At 39.4% G+C, this 24,083-nt stretch overlaps 2 protein-coding genes across 7 annotated transcripts in view; both read right to left on the minus strand.

Moving 5' to 3' along the window:
* Positions 1-1,700: 1,700 nt before the first annotated feature.
* LOC148881845 (apoptosis facilitator Bcl-2-like protein 14) lies at positions 1,701-6,365 on the minus strand. The gene is made up of 6 exons (XM_088988584.1): positions 6,307-6,365; positions 4,490-4,609; positions 4,304-4,383; positions 4,063-4,224; positions 1,906-2,019; positions 1,701-1,842 (listed from the first exon to the last, which is right to left on the minus strand). Exons 2-6 carry the CDS (start codon positions 4,575-4,577, stop codon positions 1,801-1,803), a joined length of 486 nt encoding a protein of 161 aa, XP_088844710.1. The 5' UTR covers positions 4,578-4,609; positions 6,307-6,365; the 3' UTR covers positions 1,701-1,800.
* A 2,110-nt stretch (positions 6,366-8,475) lies between these two features.
* The window catches only part of dgki (diacylglycerol kinase, iota), a 38,806-nt gene continuing 23,198 nt past the window's right edge, over positions 8,476-24,083 (minus strand). For 3 of the 6 annotated variants that reach the window (XM_088988922.1, XM_088988918.1, XM_088988921.1), the window contains 17 exons: positions 22,089-22,162; positions 21,908-22,019; positions 21,736-21,822; positions 20,528-20,640; positions 18,696-18,758; positions 16,908-17,008; positions 16,719-16,798; positions 16,266-16,310; positions 14,372-14,441; positions 14,253-14,293; positions 14,039-14,163; positions 13,929-13,954; positions 13,780-13,817; positions 12,048-12,168; positions 11,616-11,652; positions 11,429-11,528; positions 8,476-10,839 (listed from right to left, as the gene is read on the minus strand). In XM_088988922.1, the coding sequence (XP_088845048.1) occupies positions 10,732-10,839; positions 11,429-11,528; positions 11,616-11,652; positions 12,048-12,168; positions 13,780-13,817; positions 13,929-13,954; positions 14,039-14,163; positions 14,253-14,293; positions 14,372-14,441; positions 16,266-16,310; positions 16,719-16,798; positions 16,908-17,008; positions 18,696-18,758; positions 20,528-20,640; positions 21,736-21,822; positions 21,908-22,019; positions 22,089-22,162 (1,341 nt within the window). In that variant the 3' untranslated portion in view covers positions 8,476-10,731. The remainder of the gene's footprint in view (positions 10,840-11,428; positions 11,529-11,615; positions 11,653-12,047; positions 12,169-13,779; positions 13,818-13,928; positions 13,955-14,038; positions 14,164-14,252; positions 14,294-14,371; positions 14,442-16,265; positions 16,311-16,718; positions 16,799-16,907; positions 17,009-18,695; positions 18,759-20,527; positions 20,641-21,735; positions 21,823-21,907; positions 22,020-22,088; positions 22,163-24,083) is intronic. The other 3 variants (XM_088988919.1, XM_088988923.1, XM_088988920.1) reach the window with 1 other exon arrangement.

Raw genomic sequence — 24,083 nt, forward strand, 5'->3', positions numbered from 1 at the left:
GAATATTTTTTTATCTGTGGGTGAGCAGCGGCAGCCACACGCGCCAGTGTTCACTCAATCCGGAATAATCATAATAATAATAAATTTCATTTATAAGTACATTTCAAAACTCTCAATGTCACTTTACAGTCACAGGATCAGTTATTCTGTGGGTGAGCAGCGGCAGCCACACGCGCCAGCGTTCACTCAACCCGGAAATAACTCGAATAGATGGAAAGTTAGCTGGCTAGCTAATCGAGCTAATAATACTTATTTTGTGCTATCTGATTACATCTAATGTTCTACGCCTGGCTCTGATTGCCCCATAATAATAATAATAATAAATTTCATTTATAAGTACCTTTCAAAACTCTCAATGTCACTTTACAGTCACAGGATCAGCTATTCTGTGGGTGAGCAGGGGCAGCCACATGCGCCAGCATTCACTCAACCCGGAAATAACTCGAATAGATAGAAAGTTAGCTGGCTAGCTAATCGATAACTAATAGCTAGATAGCTTATAGATAGCAAATAGCATATAGATCGCAAATATATAGCTGGCTTGGTAGCCAGGATGACATCATAAAAACATTCAATGTAGCATATGAAACATTAGACGTGCTTCCTTCATCAGGCAAAACAGAGTTAATTCCTAAGTTATATGGGTCTGGAGTTATCTAAGCTTGAAATGGGGGCAGCTGTACAAAATACAATTGGTATATATATATATATATATATATATATTTTTTATATATATATAACGAGATATATATATATATATATAAAAGCGCTTTAACAACAGCTGTAGCTGTAACAAAGCGCTAACATGCAAAAAAGGGAAATTCATCCGCCTTGTGGAAAAGAAAAAACATCTCAAATAGAGAGCTAGTCAGCTAGCTAACAGCTAGCCAGCTAGATACTTAGCTAAACAGATAGCCAGCTAGATGTAGTCCTAAAACTCTATTTTTTTCGACCGTGCAATTTGAGTGAAAATGACAACAAACCTGGCACTGGAGTGGATGGATATTTGCGCATCGTCTGGCAGTGAATGAGTTAAATTGAAGGCTCAAACATTGTGCACCAATGTTGTGTCTTCTTCTCAAGCGGAAATGTTCTTCCAGGAAGCCCACGAAGCCTTCTCCGAATGGTTCGGTCACAGTAGCTCTGCACCCCAGCAGCCACAACACAATACATAATTATTTAGATAGCGCTGATTAACATGGACAGGATACACAGGAAATAAAGCAGTGACAAAGATAGGACAAAGCACCAGGGAGTAAAACCAAGATCAAGTTTGCTGCTGTGAAATGTAAATTTCTCCACTGCAAGACGAATAAAGATACATCCTATCCAATCCAGCATCATGCTGAGTCGAATGCCTAAAAGGTCCAAAGTAGAAAACAAAACCATGAGTAAAACATGACAAAAATCACATCAAACACAAACAAATCAGCACGGACAGCTTCTTAGGTGTATTTTTTAATTGATTTATTTTTATTGATATTTTTAATTGCTTATTGTATATTTATCCTGATAAGCTAGTAAGAAAGCAGCATGCGTACCTGACACACGCTCCCATGACAATAGAACATTCGATTTGCGGCAAAAATCACCACATAGACAAAATTAAGTTTCAAATCCCAAAAATTGATTACACACAAAAACATTGAGTGCACTTGTGGTTTATCCTGAAATGTAATCGCAAAGGTGACTGTTCGATGTGGGGTCAAAACTTCACACCGTACTCAATGTCGCATCCCGCCATTGAGTACGAAAAATTGAGTGTGCACAATCTGGCAGTCCTGGCTAAGATTGCAGCCATTATTGGACATCGGCGTCGTCATCCTCATCGAACGCCGCCTCCTGCGAATGAATCCATTCGATCAAGATGTAACCGAAATGCACGAGAAGCCAAGTGTCACTTACGTAACCGCCTTGCTGCTTCACCCACGAAGAGAAGTGATTCTGAAGGTAGGTTGCGGCGTACCCTAGCAGGCGGTTTGTGGGCAGTGTGTTGGCGGCGGATAGACGACTCGTTACCTGTTTACGAGGATTATTGTGACCATCACAGCAAACTCTTGTTGATTTTACAATAAGGCTCTGATTGCCCCATTCTAATAATAATACATTTCATTTATAAGCGCCTTTCAAAACTCTCAAGGTCACTTTACAGTCCTTAGCTCTGGTATGACCTCTTTAGCATGATGAAAAGGTTTCTTCAGCAGTCATCTGTACTTCTTTGAATATGTGGGACGTTTTGCTTCTCATCCGAAGAGCTTCGTCAGAGAACTAAAGTTGTGCTGGTAACTATATACATCCCTAATGGACAAAGGTGGCTGTGCCAGATCTCTGCTCTGATAGGTCCCTGCTTTAAGGTTTTGGTAGCATTAGACTACTCCCTGAAGCTAATCAGATTACTTATTTTGTGCTATCTGATTACATCTAATGTTCTACACCTGGCTCTGATTGCCCCATAATAATAATACATAATAATGATAATAATAATAATAATAATAATAATAATAATAATAATAATAATAATAATAATAATAATAATAATAATAATACATTTCATTTACAAGTGCCTTTCAAAACTCTCAAGGTCACTTTACACTCACAGGATCAGTTTTTCTGTGGGTGAGCAGGGGCAGCCACATGCACCAGCGTTCACTCAACCCGGAAGTAACTCAAACAGATAGAAAGCTAGCTTGCTGGCTAATAGATAACTAGTAGATAGCTAGATAGATAGCTAATAGATAGCACATAGATAGCAAAAAGATAGCTAGTTAAGTAGCCAGCTAAATAGCTAGTTAGTAAATAGATATCAAATAGATATGTAGCAAGGTAGCCAGCTAGATAGCTAATAGATAGCACATAGATAGCAAAAAGATAGCTAGTTAAGTAGCCAGCTAAATAGCTAGTTAGTAAATAGATATCAAATAGATATGTAGCAAGGTAGCCAGCTAGATAGCCAACGAGATAGCGAGATTAGCTAGCTAATAAATAACTCATAGATAGCTATCTAGATAGATAGCTATTAGATAGCATATAGATAGCTAGTTATGTAGCCAGCTAGATAGCTAGTTAGCAAATAGATATCAATTAGATATGTAGCAAGGTAGCCAGCTAGATAGCCAACGAGATAGCGAGATTAGCTAGCTAATAAATAACTCATAGATAGCTATCTAGATAGATAGCTATTAGATAGCATATAGATAGCTGGTTAGGTATACAGCTAGATAGCTAGTTAGCAAATAGATATCAATTAGGTATGTAGCAAGGTAGCCAGCTAGATAGCCAACGAGGTAGCGAGATTAGCTAGCTAATAAATAACTCATAGATAGCTATCTAGATAGATAGCTATTAGATAGCATATAGATAGCTAGTTAGGTAGCCAGCTAGATAGCTAGTTAGCAAATAGATATCAAATAGATATGTAGCAAGGTAGCCAGCTAGAGCTATCTAGATAGCATATAGATAGCTAGTTAGGTAGACAGCTAGATAGCTAGTTAGCAAATAGATATCAAGTAGATATGTAGCAAGGTAGCCAGCTAGATAGCTAGCTAGATAGCCAACGAGATAGCGAGATTAGCTAGCTAATAAATAACTCATAGATAGCTATCTCGATAGATAGCTATTAGATAGCATATAGATAGCTAGTTATGTAGCCAGCGAGATAGCTAGTTAGCAAATAGATATCAATTAGATATGTAGCAAGGTAGCCAGCTAGATAGCCAACGAGATAGCGAGATTAGCTAGCTAATAAATAACTCATAGATAGCTATCTAGATAGATAGCTATTAGATAGCATATAGATGGCTAGTTATGTAGCCAGCTAGATAGCTAGTTAGCAAATAGATATCAAATAGATATGTAGCAAGGTAGCCAGCTAGATAGCTAGCTAGATAGCCAACGAGATAGCGAGATTAGCTAGCTAATAAATAACTCATAGATAGCTATCTCGATAGATAGCTATTAGATAGCATATAGATAGCTAGTTATGTAGCCAGCGAGATAGCTAGTTAGCAAATAGATATGTAGCAAGGTTTTGGGACTCACGCTTGGAACAGGTCAGGTTTTTACCTCGCAAGCGACCGCCATTTGAGTCTTGGGCGACGTCTGCGGTCCCGGCGCTTCGGGGTCGGCATTGAAAAGCCCCATCCTCTTCAGCAACGTCTTCAACAACCTCTCAAAGAAGCCATAGTTCCAGGAGAGCTGCGTGGACCTTAAAACTTCCTTTAAACCCTGCAGGGTGCGAAAGGGGGATGACAACGCAGCAGAACGGGAATGGAGATTTTCAACAGGGGTCGGACGAAGGACGCACCTTTGTCACCTCCTCGTTAAAATTGTCTCCACACTCCCTCAGCAGGAGACCAATCAGCTTCTCCAAGTTGGCGTCCTCCACTGGTGCCAAAAAATTCGGTGGGAAAAAAAACAACCTGTGTCCTCAATGTAAAAAAAAAAAAACAAAATAAAACACAAGGAACCGCCATTGCAAACGCCTGCTCACCATCATCCGGAGAATCGGTCTCCAATTCCGAGGGTGCGAAGGGGATTTCGTCGGCTATCTCGGTCAGCCTGCTGACCACTTGGTCCATCTCCTCTGGCACGTCGCACTCCACGCGAGAAACTTTGTACACGCACAATTCAATAAAACATGAATTCAGTTGTACCGGCCCGCCTCACGACCGCAACCTCGTTTGCCTATCGCACAGGTGTCAAAGTCAAGGCCCGCGGGCCAAATCCGGCCCGCCACATCTTTTTTTTCGGCCCGCGAAAGCAAATCAAACTTGTTAAATTCTATGATGATTGCTAAAATCTGAGCCAAAATTTCATATTTTTGGATGTCAACCACAATAAAAGTCATTATTCTTGACTTCAGATTTGAAAACGAGTTCTTCATTAATTTGCTGTGTACTCTATATGTAATATTTGAAGGGATTTAAACATTCTAATGCACAGGTGTCAAAGTCAAGGCCCGCGGGCCAAATCCGGCCCGCCACATCATTTTTTTCGGCCCGCGAAAGCAAATCAAACTTGTTAAATTCCATAATGATTGCTAAAATCTGAGCCAAAATTTCATATTTTTGGACGTCAACCACAATAAAAGTCATTATTCTTGACTTCAGATTTGAAAACGAGTTATTCATTAATTTGCTGTGTGCTCTATATGTAATATTTGAAGGGATTTAAACATTCTAATGCACAGGTGTCAAAGTCAAGGCCCGCGGGCCAAATCCGGCCCGCCACATCATTTTTTTCGGCCCGCGAAAGCAAATCAAACTTGTTAAATTCCATGACGATTGCTAAAATCTGAGCCAAAATTTCATATTTTTGGATGTCAACCACAATAAAAGTCATTATTCTTGACTTCAGATTTGAAAACGAGTTATTCATTAATTTGCTGTGTGCTCTATATGTAATATTTGAAGGGATTTAAACATTCTAATGCACAGGTGTCAAAGTCAAGGCCCGCGGGCCAAATCCGGCCCGCCACATCATTTTTTTCGGCCCGCGAAAGCAAATCAAACTTGTTAAATTCCATGACGATTGCTAAAATCTGAGCCAAAATTTCATATTTTTGGATGTCAACCACAATAAAAGTCATTATTCTTGACTTCAGATTTGAAAACGAGTTATTCATTAATTTGCTGTGTGCTCTATATGTAATATTTGAAGGGATTTAAACATTCTAATGCACAGGTGTCAAAGTCAAGGCCCGCGGGCCAAATCCGGCCCGCCACATCATTTTTTTCGGCCCGCGAAAGCAAATCAAACTTGTTAAATTCCATGATGATTGCTAAAATCTGAGCCAAAATTTCATATTTTTGGATGTCAACCACAATAAAAGTCATTATTCTTGACTTCAGATTTGAAAACGAGTTATTCATTAATTTGCTGTGTGCTCTATATGTAATATTTGAAGGGATTTAAACATTCTAATTCACAAGTGTCAAAGTCAAGGCCCGCGGGCCAAATCCGGCCCGCCACATCATTTTTTTCGGCCCGCGAAAGCAAATCAAACTTGTTAAATTCCATGATGATTGCTAAAATCTGAGCCAAAATTTCATATTTTTGGATGTCAACCACAATAAAAGTCATTATTCTTGACTTCAGATTTGAAAACGAGTTATTCATTAATTTGCTGTTTGCTCTATATGTAATATTTGAAGGGATTTAAACATTCTAATGGCTTCCCCAAATTCATAACGGCCCTCGAGAGGAAACCAGAACTACAATGTGGCCCGCGGCAAAAAATGACTTTGACACCCCTGGCCTATCGTCTCAATTGGTGCGCATCCCAAATGAGGAAGGTTGCCTCCTTACCGGTTCCTAAACCTCCGTGGAAAACGACATCTTCAGACTCAGACTCTTTTGCCTTCTGGGGCTTGTGCAAAGGAATGTAAACGTAGCTTTGAAAGGCAGGAAAGAAAATATTGAGAGCATACAAATGAACACCAACCGACGCCTCTGGACAAGTTGTGTCTATAATTTGTAAAATCACTTCAAATGACTTCTAGATTCGCGCAGAATATTCAGGAAGTCTTGTTTTTGAGTTGGTGACGATTCCTGACGTGACGTCACGTCAGGAACGCCCCTGACCGAGAAAGCGACACACAATGCATTTTGGGTACTTTGTTTGGTCTGAAAACATCGTGTTGATGGCAAAATTAGAAGGAAAACACATAAATAACGCGATGGTGAAATTGTTGTGTGTTGCACCAAGACTACTATTTGATACTAGTTGACACAAATTCCCAGCAGACAAATCAGCCCATTTCCAACAGAGCTTGGGCGCCATCTTGTGCATTTTCTGGGACGCTACATATGAGTCCAGACGCTTCAAAATGATACGGAAGAACTCCTTTAATCGATTGCAAACATGTATGCTTTCCTCTTCAGAACTACAGTAAAGTCTCGTTATATCGATAATCAAGGGATTCCGAAAAATATCGATATAACCGGGACTATCGATATATCCGATATCGATATAACGAGACTTTACTGTATTTGAATCATATTCATACCTGGATGAGTAGCAAGAAAGCATCTCCTCCGAATCTGAAGCCATTGTTTTGATTCTAGAACAAGGCAAGACGTCCTGGCGTGACGTCACGAACTGTAGATGGGACTTTCTGAAAATCCCCAATTCATAGCTCATTTTGTTGCATTTTTATTGGTGTTTTGCATTAGACTAAAAATATCATACTGCTTGTTTTGGGTATTTTAGATGCTATAAAACGTTTTTCTGATGTCAGTTAGGAAACAAAAAAAATGATGTCGGTTGTCCTTTAGGAGTGAATGACTTGTGAGTTTTTTTTTTTTTTTTTTTTTTTTTTTTTTTTTTTTACTTCAAGATGGCGCTTCGACAGTGTCTGCCTTTACAGCAGCGCCTGTATTTTTCTATTTCTTCCTTTCCTTTCATCAATTTTCTGCTGTGAAATGTAAATGTGTCCACTATGAGACCGAAAAAGGCTAATCCAATCCAATCTGCCGAGCAATTCATTCAATTCGGGTAGGAATTTATTTAGCGTGTTGTCTCCCACTTGTGGCAAGAGATGGAATAACACCATTTATACTCAAAACACGTCTTGTGACTTCGACGGAACCGCCAAATAACATCTACGTCACTAATCAAGCGACAAAACACCGGGACAAAGTAACAATTTTCGGAGAATATGGGGAAAGATTCAATTTTCCCAGATAAAATTAAAAAATATACACATTTAAACCGAACGATAAGCAAGAAACAATTCATATTGAGACAAAGTCATTTTTATCGTCGAGATATTAGAACGGGGTTCCAAAATAAGGTTTAAGTAAAGAGAAATGAGGTTTAGGTATGAAACGTTCATTCATAAGGCAACTCGTAAAAGTTGTGACAAGTGCACAATCACATTATAATATATTGAACATCAAGAATGTTCAGTTAAAAGTTTTTAAAACATTAAATGAATAACTCACAAAATACGGGGACTTCTTTTCTTCTTAAAACGTTCAAAGCAGACACCTTCCAATCGCCTCGCTTCTATCTGCTGCTTACTTCCGCTTTCCGCCAGGGTCACGACGTGACGTAGCACGCACCTGTTCTTCCAGACTACGGAATTGTAAATGAATCATAAAACAACCTTTATCCTACAATACATTTCCTGAAAATCCACTGTGATGAATCAGACGGTGAACTTTTCGTCCTTTCTTTCACTTCCTAAATGAGAACTTGACCAAACCCGCGTTATAAAAGTTGTTTGTGTTGTCATATTATCAGTTATTTTGTTGTTTTGACTTCAAGATGGCGCCGCGAGACTACTTTTTCGTTTTCCTTTACTCTTCCTTTCATAAATTTGCTGCTGTGGAATAGGAATGTCTCCAATACGAGTCTAATAAAGGATATGTCATCTCATTAAAAATACAAAATATAGTCTCTTTGATACATTTGAGAATCTAACCCTCCCATTTTCGTACACGGGTGTCATCCCTCGTGACGACCACAAGATGAACCTTCAGAAAACATCCGTGTGTCTTTTATTTAAAATGTAGTGTTAATAGTGAGTGAACATTTGTTGTCCCGGGACCAGAATGCGGAAGTAAGTATGGATGATTGTGACCAGGGGAAAAGGTGTAAACAAACATGCAATCCAACCAAAGAAACAAAAGAGGCAGAACGCTTCTCTTTCCAAATAAAACCTGAACAAAAAAACACAGCAAATCATTTTTAGCAGCGATACAAAAACAATTCCGGATGAAAACCGGGCATTAAACACTCTGAAGAATAATTTAATAGTTGAAACAATAACTATTGTAATAATAATAATAATAATAATAATAATAAATAATAATGCAGGTATCTGCAAATACTGGGGGGGATCAATGCTGAGGTCAGAAAACATCATGCAGAACCACCGGTAGTAAGAATAAATGAAATACAGTAAAGTCTCGTTATATCGATATCGGATATATCGATAGTCCCGGTTATATCGATACTATTTCTATGCACGCACGGAGAAAATTACATGCAAACAGGGTCGGATATATCGATAGTCCCTGTTATATCGATATTTTTTCGGACTCCCTTGAATATCGATATAACGAGACTTTACTGTATAACGTTTCTATTCGATTGACGAGGGTGTCGGTTTGAACAGGCCACGCCCACAAACGCAGTCACACAGCAGCCATCGTCACGTGCATGACGGTGAAAGAAATCCACTCGGAACGTCTCTCCCGCAGGGAAAAGGCCAACCCAAAATATTCCAAGCACTGTTTGCTCACAAAACTGGACAACAACCGTTTCATTCCGGGGTAACTTTCACATGTGGCACTTTAACAGGGTTCACCTCCCTTGTGGGGAACATTAAAAACATTAATGTAATGTAAACGATTCACGGAGAAATGCAACAAGACGCTATTCTGGTCATATCGCATTGAGTTCGCCTCTTTCTCTCTCACACACACACAAAGTTTCTCTTCAGTGTCCATTTTCTGATATTGAAATACAATTTTTGAACCTCCCCACACCACATTACTTAAAGGACAACCGACGTCACTTTTTTGTTTTTTAACTGACAGCAGAAAAACGTTTGATAGCATCTAAAATACCCAAAAGACGCAGTATGATATTTTTAGGCAAATGCAAAACACCAATAAAAATGACTTAAAGTGTCCAAAATCTGCAAAAAAAATTGAGCTGCGAATTGGGCCTTTTCAGAAAGTCCCGCCCCCAGTTCGTGACGTCACACCAAGATTGCATTGCTTATGAATCAAAACAATGGCTTCAGATTCGGAGAATATGCTTTCTTGTTACACATCCAGTTATGAATATGATTCAAATAGTTCTGAAGAGGAAAGCATACATGTTTGCAATCGATTAAAGAATTATATGTGCAATTTTGAGGCAACATTGGGGGAAAATCTCTCACTCCAAAAAAAAAAGAGGCACAAAATGGCGACCTCCAGTGGCCACCTCCGCTTCCACAGGCTGATAAATTCCTTATATGGAGCTTGGACTCCCTCTTCTGGCGGCTTTTGGGTGCAACACGGTTCTCAGACCAAACATGTACAGCAAAATACATCGACGTGATGGAAGGACTGCTACAATGCGTCTTTTTTACGGTCAACGACGGTCCTTTAGTGACGTCACGTACAGACTCGTCACCAACTCAAAAACAAGACTTCCTGAATATTCAGCGCGAGTTTTAAAACGTAAAATATAGCTATATGCGGTGGAATCTTATGAAAATACGCTCAGTAGAAGTCATTTGAAGCCATTTTACAAATTATGGACACAACTTGTCCGGAGACGTCGGTTGTCCTTTAAATGACTATCTTTCAAGTAGACGTTCAAAACCAACATGAAGAAAATGGGGTCTTGAGAGATGAGTTGAAATCAGTGCATGAATGCTCTCATCTCAAATCAGCCTCCAATAAAGAAGAACAACAACCAAAATAAAAATACGACTTGAATGCAGTGTCGCTCCTGCGACGTGCAAAATGTCTTTGGCACAACGCATGGAAACATTTGAATGCAGCCATTTTTTCCCCACACACTTTGTTGCACTCGGTTCGGCACGGAACTCGCGCGCTCGATTCCCGTCAAGCCGCCGGCAGGTCCACCGCAACCAACCGGCCGGCTAGAATAAATACAAATTCTCAATAAATAAATAGAAAATAAATAGGCGGGCGGTACGCCACCGTCCACTGCCTGCTTGGCGTCTGAGCTGCGAGGGTTCACTTTGGGACGAAAAATAAAATGCGTCACACCGCCGTCTCCAAATCTTCATGGGGGGCCAAAGACGTTTTTTGGCTGCTCAGGTAGGAAATCAGCCCCAAGTCGCCTTCCGCTTGCTCCACCGGAGTTTTCCCCTGCGGACAGCACACATCCATCATCTGTACTCCTTTGAAGGTGTCGGACGTTTCGCTCCTCATCCAAAGAGCTTCGTCAGCGAACGAAAGTTGTGCTGGTAACTATATATATCCCTAATGGACAGAGGTGGCCGAGCCACACCTCTGCTCTGATAGGCCCGTGCTCTAAGGTTGGGGTAGCATTAGACTCCTCCCTGAAGCTAATCCGATTACTTATTTTGTGCTGTCTGATTACATCTAATGTTCTACGCTTGGCTCTGATTGCCCCATTAACTCTGGTGTCACCTCATTAGCATGATGAAAACGTTTCTTCAGCTGTAATCTGGACTTTTTTGAATATGTCGGACGTTTTCGCTCCTCACCCGAAGCGCTTCGTCAGCGAACTAAAGTTGCGCTGGTAACCCTGGCCCTGTATCCGTCAACGGACAGAGGTAGCGGTGCCGGACCTCGGCTCTGATAGGTCCCTCCTCTAAGGTTGGGGTAGCATTAGACTCCTCCCTGAAGCTAATCTGATTACTTATTTTGTTCTGTCTGATTACCTCTAATGTTCTACGCCTGGCTCTGATTGCCCCATCAGCTCTGGTATTACCTGAAAGTTGGTTTTCTGAAGCGAAGCGCCCGCCTCCACTAGTAGCCGGCACACGGCGTGCTGCTTCTGCGAGGCGGCTTTGTGCAAGGCGGTGTCGCCTCTGCGCAAACACACGCGTGTGCTAAATTAGCTCAAACGGTGCATTCAAGGAGCATCAAGCGGCGACAATTTTTCAACGCGAACATACTTTTCTCTGTCTGGCAGGTCGAGAAGCACTTTGGATCCTGAAAAGAGGAAAAAAAAACAGGAGATAATAATAATACATTTCATTTCTAAGTGCCTTTCAAAACTCTCAAGGTCACTTTACAGGTCACAGGATAAGTTTTTCTGTGGGTGAGCAGCGGCAGCCACACGCGCCAGTGTTCACTCAATCCGAAAGTAACTCAAATAGACAGCTAAATAGCTAATAGATAGCTAATAGATATCTAGGCAGCCAGTCAGAGAGCTACATAGCTAATAGATAGCTAGCTAGCCAGCTAGCACAGAGCATGCAACAGCGCTGCAACTACTCAACACTACCCCACTTTCACTACCCAGAACTCCGAATGAAGAGGCGTCATGACAACCTCGGGGAATGTTTCTATTGGCCGCTAAAATATGACGTTGATTTTGAGCGTACCTCGGCGGAGGATGAAGACAACCAGCTCGGCGTGGCCGTTCTGGGAGGCTTTATGCAGCGCCGAGCAACCGGCGGCGTCTCTCGCCAGCAGGCTGACGCCGTGATGGACGCACTCCGACAGCTGCGTGTCGAGAACTCAAGCGTCAACGCTGAATATCCATATACGTACAGTGATACCTCGGCTTACGAACTTAATTGGTACACAGAAAGTGTGTTTCAGGCAAAAAGTTTGTCTTCCAAACATTTACTTCCCATAAGAAACCATTAAAATGAGAATAATCCGTTCCCAGGTCCCCATAAATAATAATAATAATAATAATAATAATAATACATTTCATTTATAAGTGCCTTTCAAAACTCTCATGGTCACTTTACAGGTCACATGTTTTCTGTGGATGAGCAGTGGCAGTCACACGCGCCAGCGTTCACTCAACCCGGAAGTAAACAGATAGAATGCTAGCTAACCGGCTAATAGACAGTTAATAGATAGCCAACAAATATCTATCTATATAGCTATCCACCTAGATAGTTATATAGCTAATAGCTAGCTAGCTAGCAAGATAGTTAGTTAGCTAATACACTGAATGTCACTATTAAATACACATATAGCAAGCTAGCGAGCCAGCTAGTAGATAATAATAATAATAATCCATTTCATTTATAAGCGCCTTTCAAAACTCTCAAGGTCAATTTACAGTCACAGGACAGGTTTTTCTGTGGGTGAGCAGTGGCAGCCACACGCGCCAGCGTTCACTCAATCGGGAAGTAATTCAAATAGATAGATCTTCTTCCCCCAAGCCATTAACTCTTTGAACCCAAATGGAATTGTATAGTGCCTCTTTGCAATTTTTTTGCTGATGATACTAGTGCAGCATGTACGACCGGAAACAAATTCCTTGTGTGTTCTACATACTTGGCAATAAAGATGATTCTGATTCTGAGATAGAAAGCTAGATAGCTAGCTAATAGATAGCTAGATAGCTAATAGATAAAAAATAATTTTCTATTAAATGAGCCTTAAAACTACACAAAATATACCTTATTTTACATATAATAAATGTGCGATTGTATTGTAATTAAATAAATAAACTGTACTGTATAATAAAGTCGTTTTATTTACCTTTGTGATGGTCGTTGATGTAGTTGCGCTTGATGATATCCGAGTAAAGTTGCCGTGCTTTCTCAGTGATAATACCCTCACTCACACTGTCCCCTGCTAGCTGCTTTTTGTTAATCCAAATCAACAGAAGTTTTTCAACCTCTTCCATTGCCTGAGACCGTTGCTTAGACAACACAGAAACACCCTTAGCCACACGTAGCAATGGGCGACTTAGCATCCTGGCAATGGGACGCTAAATCACACAAACGCATACCTCGTTTGTGTTTTTCGTTCATCTCCTTCTTCTTCTCGACCGTAATTTTGTTTTGTGTTCTCTTCGGCTGAACACTAGCCTGTTTTGGGGTCTTTTTCGGTCCCATAATATCAAAAGTACTTCACTCGATAACAAACCACATCTGCACTCAAAGAAAGGGTGTGTGGAAAACTAGTCCATCAGCCACCGTGGCACTGTTCGACCGTGTGGTTTGGTGTGTTCGTCCGCCGAAAACTAGTTCTTATGCCAAGATTATATTCTCGCAAATATAACGTTAAATAACGTAAAAGTTCGTTAGCTAAAGCGTTCGTAAGCCGAAGTATCACTGTAATAACAACAAGTACGGACGGGTTTTGTACCATGGAGAGGTCGCCCGAGCTGGCTGCCGTCAACAGCGCTGCCAACAAAGAAACGCAAAGTGAAATGCGTGAAGAAACAGTGTACGAAATGAGTCGGCGGGCTTCCGAGATGCATCTCAGAAGGCCTTTGCGAGCGTGTTTGTGTGTACCTTGTTCCTCGGGAGTCAAAGGCGCACTAGAAACATACGCGCAACACGTTTCAGATTTCAGATTACGGCTGCCGGTTAATCATCGAGTCGTGCAGAAAGGTCATTCGCACCCAACGTTGGGCTCCACGACCAAATCGGGCATCCCGGCGGATGACACCCGGACCTCCGTGGGGCCCTCGTGGTCCAGGATGAATACCTCCTCCTGGCAGATTTCGGTGACAAAGTGAAGATGCTCCTACAGATGAAACGGTGAAAAAAATGCGGTTAGCCATGACATGCGTCTGAAGTAAAAGATTGACTTCCGTCGCTGGTTGATCTTTGTACCTGAGCTTTATCGATGCGATAGAAGCGATCAGCTGATGTGGCTGCACAAAATAATAATCAATAAAAATCAATCCTCCAAATGCTCAAGCGCATTTTTTCTCCTTGTACTTTGTACTCACAATCCAAAAAGCTCCAAGTGGAAGAGAGTCGGCCAGCCGAGGTGGTCCTGAGCATCCCCCGGCTTTCATCCTGCAGACAACAAATAAAACGCTGGGTAGATAGAAACGAAGGTACAGTGAGACCTCAACTTACAAACACCTCAACTTACAAACTTCTCATCTTACAAACGTCAAATTTATGAAAATTAAACCTTATAATAAGCACTATTTTCATCATACACACCCACCCACGGTTGGCGGAATGATCTTCGGCGGAAGCACACGACCGGACAGCACCAGAGGTTAAGTTAGCAACAGTCCTTCTGGAAGGTGACTCTCCTTCCATAAGCCATCGACGACCATCAAAAATGTCAATAAAACTTCATTTTACAGCACAGTTTCTTTTTTTAATTACAGTCCTCATGTAATGTGCCTCTCTTTCCAAACAGCAATTCCCTTTGACCTCCAATGCCATTCCATCAAGCCATAAATGACCATCACAAATGTAAATAAAGTGACTTTATGATACAATGCAGAGTATTTCTGTCATTACGATACAATAGCACATGTATTATACATAGAATAAGGTATGTTGTGTGTAGTTTTAAGGCTTATTTAGTTGAAAAGTATATTTTATGGAAACCCGGGAACGGATTATTCCCATTTTAATGGTTTCCTATGGAATTTTGTTTTTTGAGATACACACTTTTCGCCTTACACTCTGTCTTGCAACCAATTAAGTTCATAAGTTGAGGTCTCACTGTATACAAAAACAGATAACAATCAGAGTTATGACCGCCGCGATTTACGACCACCCTTACTTACGACCGCGAGACCCTTTTTTTTTTTTAATTCTACGCCTGACACCGCAACGCGCAAGCATCCGGCAACGCGTACTACAATTTTGGCCAGCCAGCATGTCACACACTCGCGCAGCAATCTACTGCGTGACTACACTCAATACTGTAGTTAGACAGTGCAGATACCGTCTCGGTAGTACTGTACACTGTTTTTTTCTTTTGGCGTTTGTCTAAATCAATAATATGAAATCTAAAATGATAAAAACGACACTAAAAGGTAAGTATAAAATGTATAAATGAACTGTACAGTAAACAGTTTTGTATACATTAGAGGTACAGTTATACAGTAATAAAAATCAATATGAAATATAAAATGATAAAAATGACACGAAAAGCTAAGTATAACATTTATAAATGAACTGTACAATAAACTTTGTATACATTACAGGAACAGTTATACAGTAATAAATATCGATAATATGAAATATAAAATGATAAAAACTAAAAGTTATAACATGTATAAATGTTTGGTAGATCATAGTATTCAATCGAAAAAAAAACAACAGATTGACATTGTATGCTATCCTGTCGTGGAAACGTCACGTCAACCATTTTAAATGGATTTCGACTTACGACCGTTTGACTTACGACCGTTTGACGCGCTTAGAAATGAAATGTATTATTATTATTATTATTATTATTATAATTACTATTATTATTATTATTACGACCGTTTGACTTACGACCGTTTGACTTACGACCGTTTGACGCGCTTAGAAATGAAATGTATTATTATTATTATTATTATTATTATTATTATTATTATTATTATTATTACGACCGTTTGACTTACGACCGTTTGACGCGCTTAGAAATGAAATGTATTATTATTATTATTATTATTATTATTATTATTATTATTATTACGACCGTTTGACTTGCGACCGTTTGACTTACGACCGTTTTCTCGGAACGGAACTCAGTCGTAACTCTGATGTTACCTGTGCTGGCTTACTGTACTCCAAATGACTTTGGAGGGCAAAGTAATCGAGTACAAATACTTTACCGCCCTGATTTGAGCGATAACAGCAAAAAAAAAAAAAGAATCAACCAACCTGGTAATGCACTCTGTGGCCAAAATGGGGCGCCTGGTGCAAATCCTGGAGAGCACAACGCAGATTTTAACAATAATAATAATAATAAAAATAATACATTTCATTTTAAGTGCCTTTCAAAACACTCAAGGTCACTTTACAGACAGTTTTTTTTCTGTGGGTGAGCAGCGGCCGCCACACGTGCCAGCGTTCACTCAACATGTGATAATTCAAATAGATAGAAAGTTAGCTAGCTAGCTAATAGGCAGCTAATAGCTAACTAGCTAGCTAGATATCTAGCTAGCTAGTTAGCTATTAGATAGCTGGCTAGATAGCCAGCAAGCCAGCCAGAGAGCTAATAGACAGCAAATAGATAGCAAACAGATAGCTAGCTAGTTAGCCAGCTAGGTAGCTAGCTAGATAGCCAGCTTTTGGGAAAAGTGACGAAGCTGAAGACGAGGGCGAGTGTCTCACCTCTTGCAGTCTGTCGATATAGAGTCTGCACGTCTCCAAGTCGCAATCGCCCCTCACCACCACGATGCCCACCGGGACAGCTGCGTAAATCCAAATCCGCCATTTCCCCAAATATGGATAAAAAAAAATACATAAATCAATAAATCACTCGCAACTCCGATGCAGGTAACAGACTCGCTGTTTACTTACAAATATCCCGCAACCGTTCTTTGTCATACTGAAGCCGGTCGTACTCATGCAGGCAGATGCGGTTCACCCGAAGCCGAAGTCGTTCGGGGACGGCGTGTGGGCTGCGAGAAACGCACGTGTCATTCGTAGCGATGCGCCACGATTCCGATACCCGTCATGTCACGTATGCAAGCAAAAAAATTTGGTTTTTTTTTTTTTTAATCCATGTGGGTTAGTGGGTCGGGGGGGGGGAGGTTGGGGTGGCGGACATATTAGAAGCTAGTTGCTGTTGACCCGCAGAAAAGCCACAGCAGGGGGCGTAAATAGAAGAAAGCAAAGATGACAACATGCCTATTCGTCGGATAGTGAATGGAAACACTCCTGATAGGCTCGGCACGTTGCATTCATTTGCCATGCGCGTGCGCGCACACACACACACACACACACACACATTCCTGTTTCAATGGTTTTGTGAGGTCCGGATAAGTCCAGATAAAGGAGTGAGGACCACCGTTGCTGATAAGTTTCGAGAAAAACAAGTGTTACACTTGTTGAATACTAAATGTCACCCCATTTCCCACGTCATCTTCTTTAAAAACAAAGAAATAAAAAGTGGACTTGAAACTGAAAAAACAGAAGGAGTGAGGTGTCTGAATGGGTACATTCAAAGTCCTCACCGCTGTGGTGAATTTGGTTAAAATATTGTTTTACTTTTTGTAGTCTGAACTTTTTCCCCTCATTAAACACGCACACACACACACACACACATAAACACACAAAATGAGTAAAAAGTGTGTATCCGAGTGAAATGAAATTCAACACAAAAAAAAAAAAAATCAGTTTGGGTGAATTTGTGAAGACCTCTCTGAAACCTTAACAGATGCGTATATAGACCCACTAGAAACCTTTAGAATGAAAAACTTGTGAGGACCAAAAGGTCCTCACTTGTCAAAAATGTCCTCACTACATATGGTATAAAATGTTGGTGATCCTCACAAGAGTAGTCATACAAACACACAGACATACACGTTTTTGCCATTTGGTGGGGACGAGGAAGAAGGTGATTGTTTCTACCGGTGTTTAACACACACACACACACACACACACACACACACACACACACACACACACACACACACACACACACACACACACACACACACACACACACACACACACACACACACATGCATACACGTTTTCGCCATATGGTGGGGACGAGGAAGAAGATTGTTTCTACCGGTGTTTAACACACACACACACAAACATGCGTACACGTTTTCGCCATATGGTGGGGACGAGGAAGAAGATGATTGTTTCTACCGGTGTTTAACACACACACACACACACATGCGTACACGTTTTCGCCATATGGTGGGGACGAGGAAAAGATGATTGTTTCTACCGGTGTTTAACACACACACACACACACACACACACACACATGCGTACACGTTTTCGCCATATGGTGGGGACGAGGAAAAGATGATTGTTTCTACAGGTGTTTAACACACACACACACACACATGCGTACACGTTTTCGCCATATGGTGGGAACGAGGAAGAAGATGATTGTTTCTACCGATGTTTAACACACACACACACACACACACACACACACACACACACACACACACACACACACACACACACACACACACACACACACACACACACATGCGTACACGTTTTCGCCATATGGTGGGGACGAGGAAGAAGATGATTGTTTCTACCGATGTTTAACACACACACACACACGCACACACACAGAAATAGTAACAGAACATAGACAGCGGGTGAGGTACTTACACAGAGAAGGAGTCGGGGGGAGCAGAGAGGCGTCGCAGATCAGCTGCACACACCTTCTGAATACTAGGGCCACGTGTGTGCAGGCACAGGCACACACACACACACACACACACATCGGAGAGAAAGAGAAAAAATGGCATAGGCACAGCGAGGGAGGAGAAGAAAAGGATGACATGTTGCGGAGGCAGCGGGATGGAGGGAATGAACAGAGAGAGAGAAAAAGAGAGAGAGGACAAAGAAGATGTAGAGAGGAGGTCAATCGAGGCGCTGAGCAGCGGCGCCGACAAAAGTTGCTGCGGGACACTTAGATAGAGTTGCTGTTTGTTAGTCACGTTGCCTCGCACGCTCGCACAATTAAAACACAGCAAAAACGTTCTTTAAAAGTGGCCTGGTTCAAATAATGTGATGAAAAAAAAACAAATAAATAAACAAAAAAAAAAGTATACAAGTGGGGGATTAGCAAAAAAAAAGAATAAAAAGAACATTTTTAAAAAATGCAAATAAGGGGGAGAAATATGACCAAAACGAGGTGAATTTGCAAAATGAATAAATAATAATAATAAATAAACCACAGATTGATAGTTAGCTATCTAGCTAACTAGATAGACAGCTAGCTAGACAGCTAGCTACCTAGATAGATAGATAGCTCGCTAGCTAACAGACAGAGACAGATAGACAGCTAGCTAGCTAGACAAATAGCTAGCTAGACAGACAGACAGATAGCTAGACATCTAGATAGATCCCTACACAGTTAGCTATGAAAATAGATTGCTAGATAGCTAGCCACATAGCTAGCTACATAGCCATGTGGATAGGTAATGAGATAGCTAGCTGGCAAGATAGCTAGCTAGCTAGATATATAGATATCTAGATAGATAACTGGATCGATAGCAAGATAGCTAGCTAGCTAGACAGACCGACAGCTAGCTAGCTAGACAGATGGCTAGCTAGAAAGATAGACACAGACAGATGGACAGACAGACAGACAAACAGTTAGATAGATAGATAGATAGATAGATAGATAGATAGATAGATAGATAGATAGATAGATAGATAGATTAGATCCAAAGTTAGCTATAAAGATAGATAGCTAGATAGCTAGCTCCAAAGTTAGCTATAAAGATAGATAGCTAGATAGCTAGCCACATAGCTAGCTACATAGCAAGATAGTTACCTTGCTAGGTAGATAGAGATAGATAGATAGATAGATAGATAGATAGATAGATAGATAGATAGATAGATAGATAGATAGATAGATAGATAGATAGATAGATAGATAGATAGATAGATAGATAGATAGATAGACAGACAGACAGCTAGCTAGATAGACAGGTAGTTAGCGAGACAGATAGATGGACAGATGGACAGACAGACAGACAGAAGCTAGATAGGTAGCTAGCTAGAAAGTTAGCCATAAAGATGGTTAGCTCAATAGCTAGATAGCTATCTACGTAGCTAGCTATATAGCTAGCAAGATATATAGCTGGTGAGATAGCTAGTGAGATAGCTTGCTGGCAAGATAGCTAGCCAGCTAGATAGATATATAGATAGCTAGCAAGATAGATAGATAGCTGGATCGATAGCAAGATAGATAGCTAGCGAGATAAATAAATAAGTAAATAAACAAGACGGTAACAAATCCAACGTGACGCCCCGTCGTTTGTCATTACGTCACTTTTCACATATTTCATCCTGTTCGATGTGAGTTTTTGCCGTGCACACCAATGACATGAAGCACGTGAGTGCAGCGCAGGGTCGGGTGGGGCTGGGGAGGGGTCTCAAAGGGGGCGTTAGTCGCCACGCACGCCTCGGTTTGTGCACATGTCACTCACTCGTTGAGCAGGGGCACCGACGTTCGCCGTTTGCTCTTCTGGACCATGTTGGCCTGGTTGCGCAACGAGATGCGGAGGGTGGATGGCGCCAGTCGGCACGGCTCGCCGTCCACCTTGGAGGGGGGCGGGGCGTACAAATGTCGGAGCGGGTAACGTAAATATAGTAAGAATAAATACATACGTACAGTCATACCTTACGAACTTAATTGGTTCCAAGACAGAGTGCGTAAGGCAAAAAAGTGTGGATCCCCAAAATTAATTTCCCATAGGAAACCATTAAAATGAGAATAATCCGTTCCCATGTCCCCATAAAACATACGTAATTTTCTACTTTTTAATTTTCTAAGCCTTAAAACTACACAAAATATACATTATTTTATGTATAATAAATTGGCTATGGTATTATAATTAAAGAAATAAACTGTACTATATAATAAAGTAGTTTTATTTACTTTTGTGATAGTCGATGGCTTGATGCAATGGAGTGGCCGCTTTCATCAGCACTTGATGAGGAACGTAGCCTTCTTCTTTCACCATCTTGACGAATGATCCCTTGTAGGTGCTTTCTCTGCGATAATTTTACCTAGTTCCTCATCAATTGTGTTCTGTTTAGCTGGGTTGATAGCTTTTTGCATCAAGTGTACAGATGGCTTGTGCGGGTTATTTGTGGAGCCTGATTGATGGGATATTTTAACCTTGCAGTCTACACTGCCTTTGAACTATCAAAGTTGAAACAAGTCCAAATGTCACTGTTTTCTATCCATTTTGTCACTCTCTCTCTGTCGTCTGCCTGTCTCTTTAATGTTTAAACCACCTCCTCTCACTGCTGCGTTCTTGACCAATCACGTGGCTTTAACCAAAGACAGGGGGCGGGGAATAGAGGACAAAAAAAAATGTCGGCCGCCATTTTCTTTTTGGGAGAATGGCTTCACTCTTTCTCTGTCACCTCACTGCTGCGTTCTTGACCAATCACGTGGCTGTAACCGACGACTGGGGGCGGGGAATGGAGGACCAAAACAAGCCAGCTGTCATTTTCTTGTTAGGGGAACGGGCTCGTTCGCGAACGACATATCACTCATTGTGGCAGCTCCGTGTGTATCCCGAAAAATAGTTTGTATGCCAAGGTAAAATACATAAATTTAACGTTCGCAAACCGCTTCGTAAACCGAGGTATCACTGTACATTAAAAAAAAACAAAATCAGCCAACCTGAACCGGCACCGTCTTGAACGTGGTGAGAACCACCTCTCGACACTGGTGCAACCTCTCACCGTGCCCGCCCACCTGCAGCGCCGCCTGCAGGGCAAAAGTGGGAGGGCGCGCAAGAGCGGTCAGACAAATCAAATGAAAATCAAATGAAAAATCTCAATTAAGCAAATACCAGCGAGGCCACGGTGAAGCCGATGACCTCGATGCAGCCGTCGTCGTGGCGCTGCGGCTCAAAGTCGCGGTGGTCGCCGGTGTTCCCCCAGGGCGTGGTGCCCGCGCAGTACCTGCCGACGAGAGTAGCATTTGAGCCGGAATGGCCGCCCGCCGCCGGTGGGTGGGTCGACCAAACCCACCTGGGAATGTTGAGGAAGACGATGCACTGGAATTTCAAATCTTGGATCTTCGGAGTCAAGTCGGTGCCGTCGCACTGCGGAAAATAAAAACACAAATACATACAATTAAATGAATTCATTAATAAATAAACACACAGATACATAGATAAATAAATAAATGGTTAAATAAATACATGAATACATAAATACATGTATAAATAAATAAAATTAAATGAATGACTGAGTGAATTAATAAATACACAGATACAGCACATAAATAAATAAATGGATTCATAAATACATGAATACATAAATAAACGTATAAATAAATAAAATTAAATGAATGACTGAGTGAATTAATAAATACACAGATACATAGATAAATAAATAAATGGTTAAATAAATACATGAATACATAAATAAACGTATAAATAGGTACATAAAATATACATAAAATTTAATGAATGACTGAATAAATAAATACAAAGATGCATAGATACATAAATACAATAATTAATTAAATTAAATGACAATCTGAATTAATTAATAAATGCACAGATACATACAGAAATAAATACATAAATAAATGTACAAATAAATAAAATTAAATGAATGACTGAATGAATTAATACATACACAGATACATAAATAATTGGATAAATAAGAACATAAATAAATACAATTAAATGAATGACTGAATGAATACAGTACATAGATAGATAGATAAATAAACTTAAATGAATGACAGAATCAATTAATAAATACAGATACATGGAAAAATAAGTACACGGATAAATAAATAAATAAATACAATAAAATGAATTAATTAATAAATACACAGATACATAATAAATAAATAAATGGATTCATAAATACATGAATACATAAATAAACGTATAGATACATAAAATATACATAAAATTTAATGAATGACTGAATAAATTAATAAATACAAAGATGCATAGATAAATACATAAATACAATAATTAATTAAATTAAATGACAATCTGAATTAATTAATAAATGCACAGATACATAGAGAAATAAATAGATAAATAAATACATACATAAATAAATGTACAAATAAATAAAATTAAATGAATGACTGAGTGAATTAATAAATACACAGATACATAGATAAATAAATAAATGGTTAAATAAATACATGAATACATAAATAAACGTATAAATAGATACATAAAATATACATAAAATTTAATGAATGACTGAATAAATTAATAAATACAAAGATGCATAGATACATAAATACAATAATTAAATAAATTAAATGACAATCTGAATTAATTAATAAATGCACAGATACATACAGAAATAAATACATAAATAAATGTACAAATAAATAAAATTAAATGAATGACTGAATGAATTAATACATACACAGATACATAAATAATTGGATAAATAAGAACATAAATAAATAAAATTAAATGAATGACTGAATGAATTCAGTACATAGATGGATAGATAAATAAACTTAAATGAATGACATAATCAATTAATAAATACAGATACATAGAAAAATAAGTACACGGATAAATAAATAAATAAATACAATTACATGAATTAATAAATACACAGATACATAGATAAATAAATAAATGAATAAATAAATACATGAATACATAAATAAACGTATAAATAGACACATAAAATATACATAAAATTTAATGAATGACTGAATAAATTAATAAATACAAAGATGCATAGATACATAAATACAATAATTAATTAAATTAAATGACAATCTGAATTAATTAATAAATGCACAGATACATAGAGAAATAAATAGATAAATGAATACATAAATACATAAATAAATGTACAAATAAATAAAATTAAATGAATGACTGAATGAATTAATAAATACACAGATACATAAATATATGGATAAATGAGAACATAAATAAATATATAAATAAATAAAATTAAATGAATGACTGAATGAATACAGTACATAGATAGATAGATAAATAAACTTAAATGAATGACAGAATC

This window comes from Hippocampus bargibanti, linkage group LG22 (genome assembly GCF_051943395.1).
Source record: "Hippocampus bargibanti isolate YZ-2025 linkage group LG22, ASM5194339v1, whole genome shotgun sequence".
Taxonomy (NCBI): Eukaryota; Metazoa; Chordata; class Actinopteri; order Syngnathiformes; family Syngnathidae; genus Hippocampus; species Hippocampus bargibanti.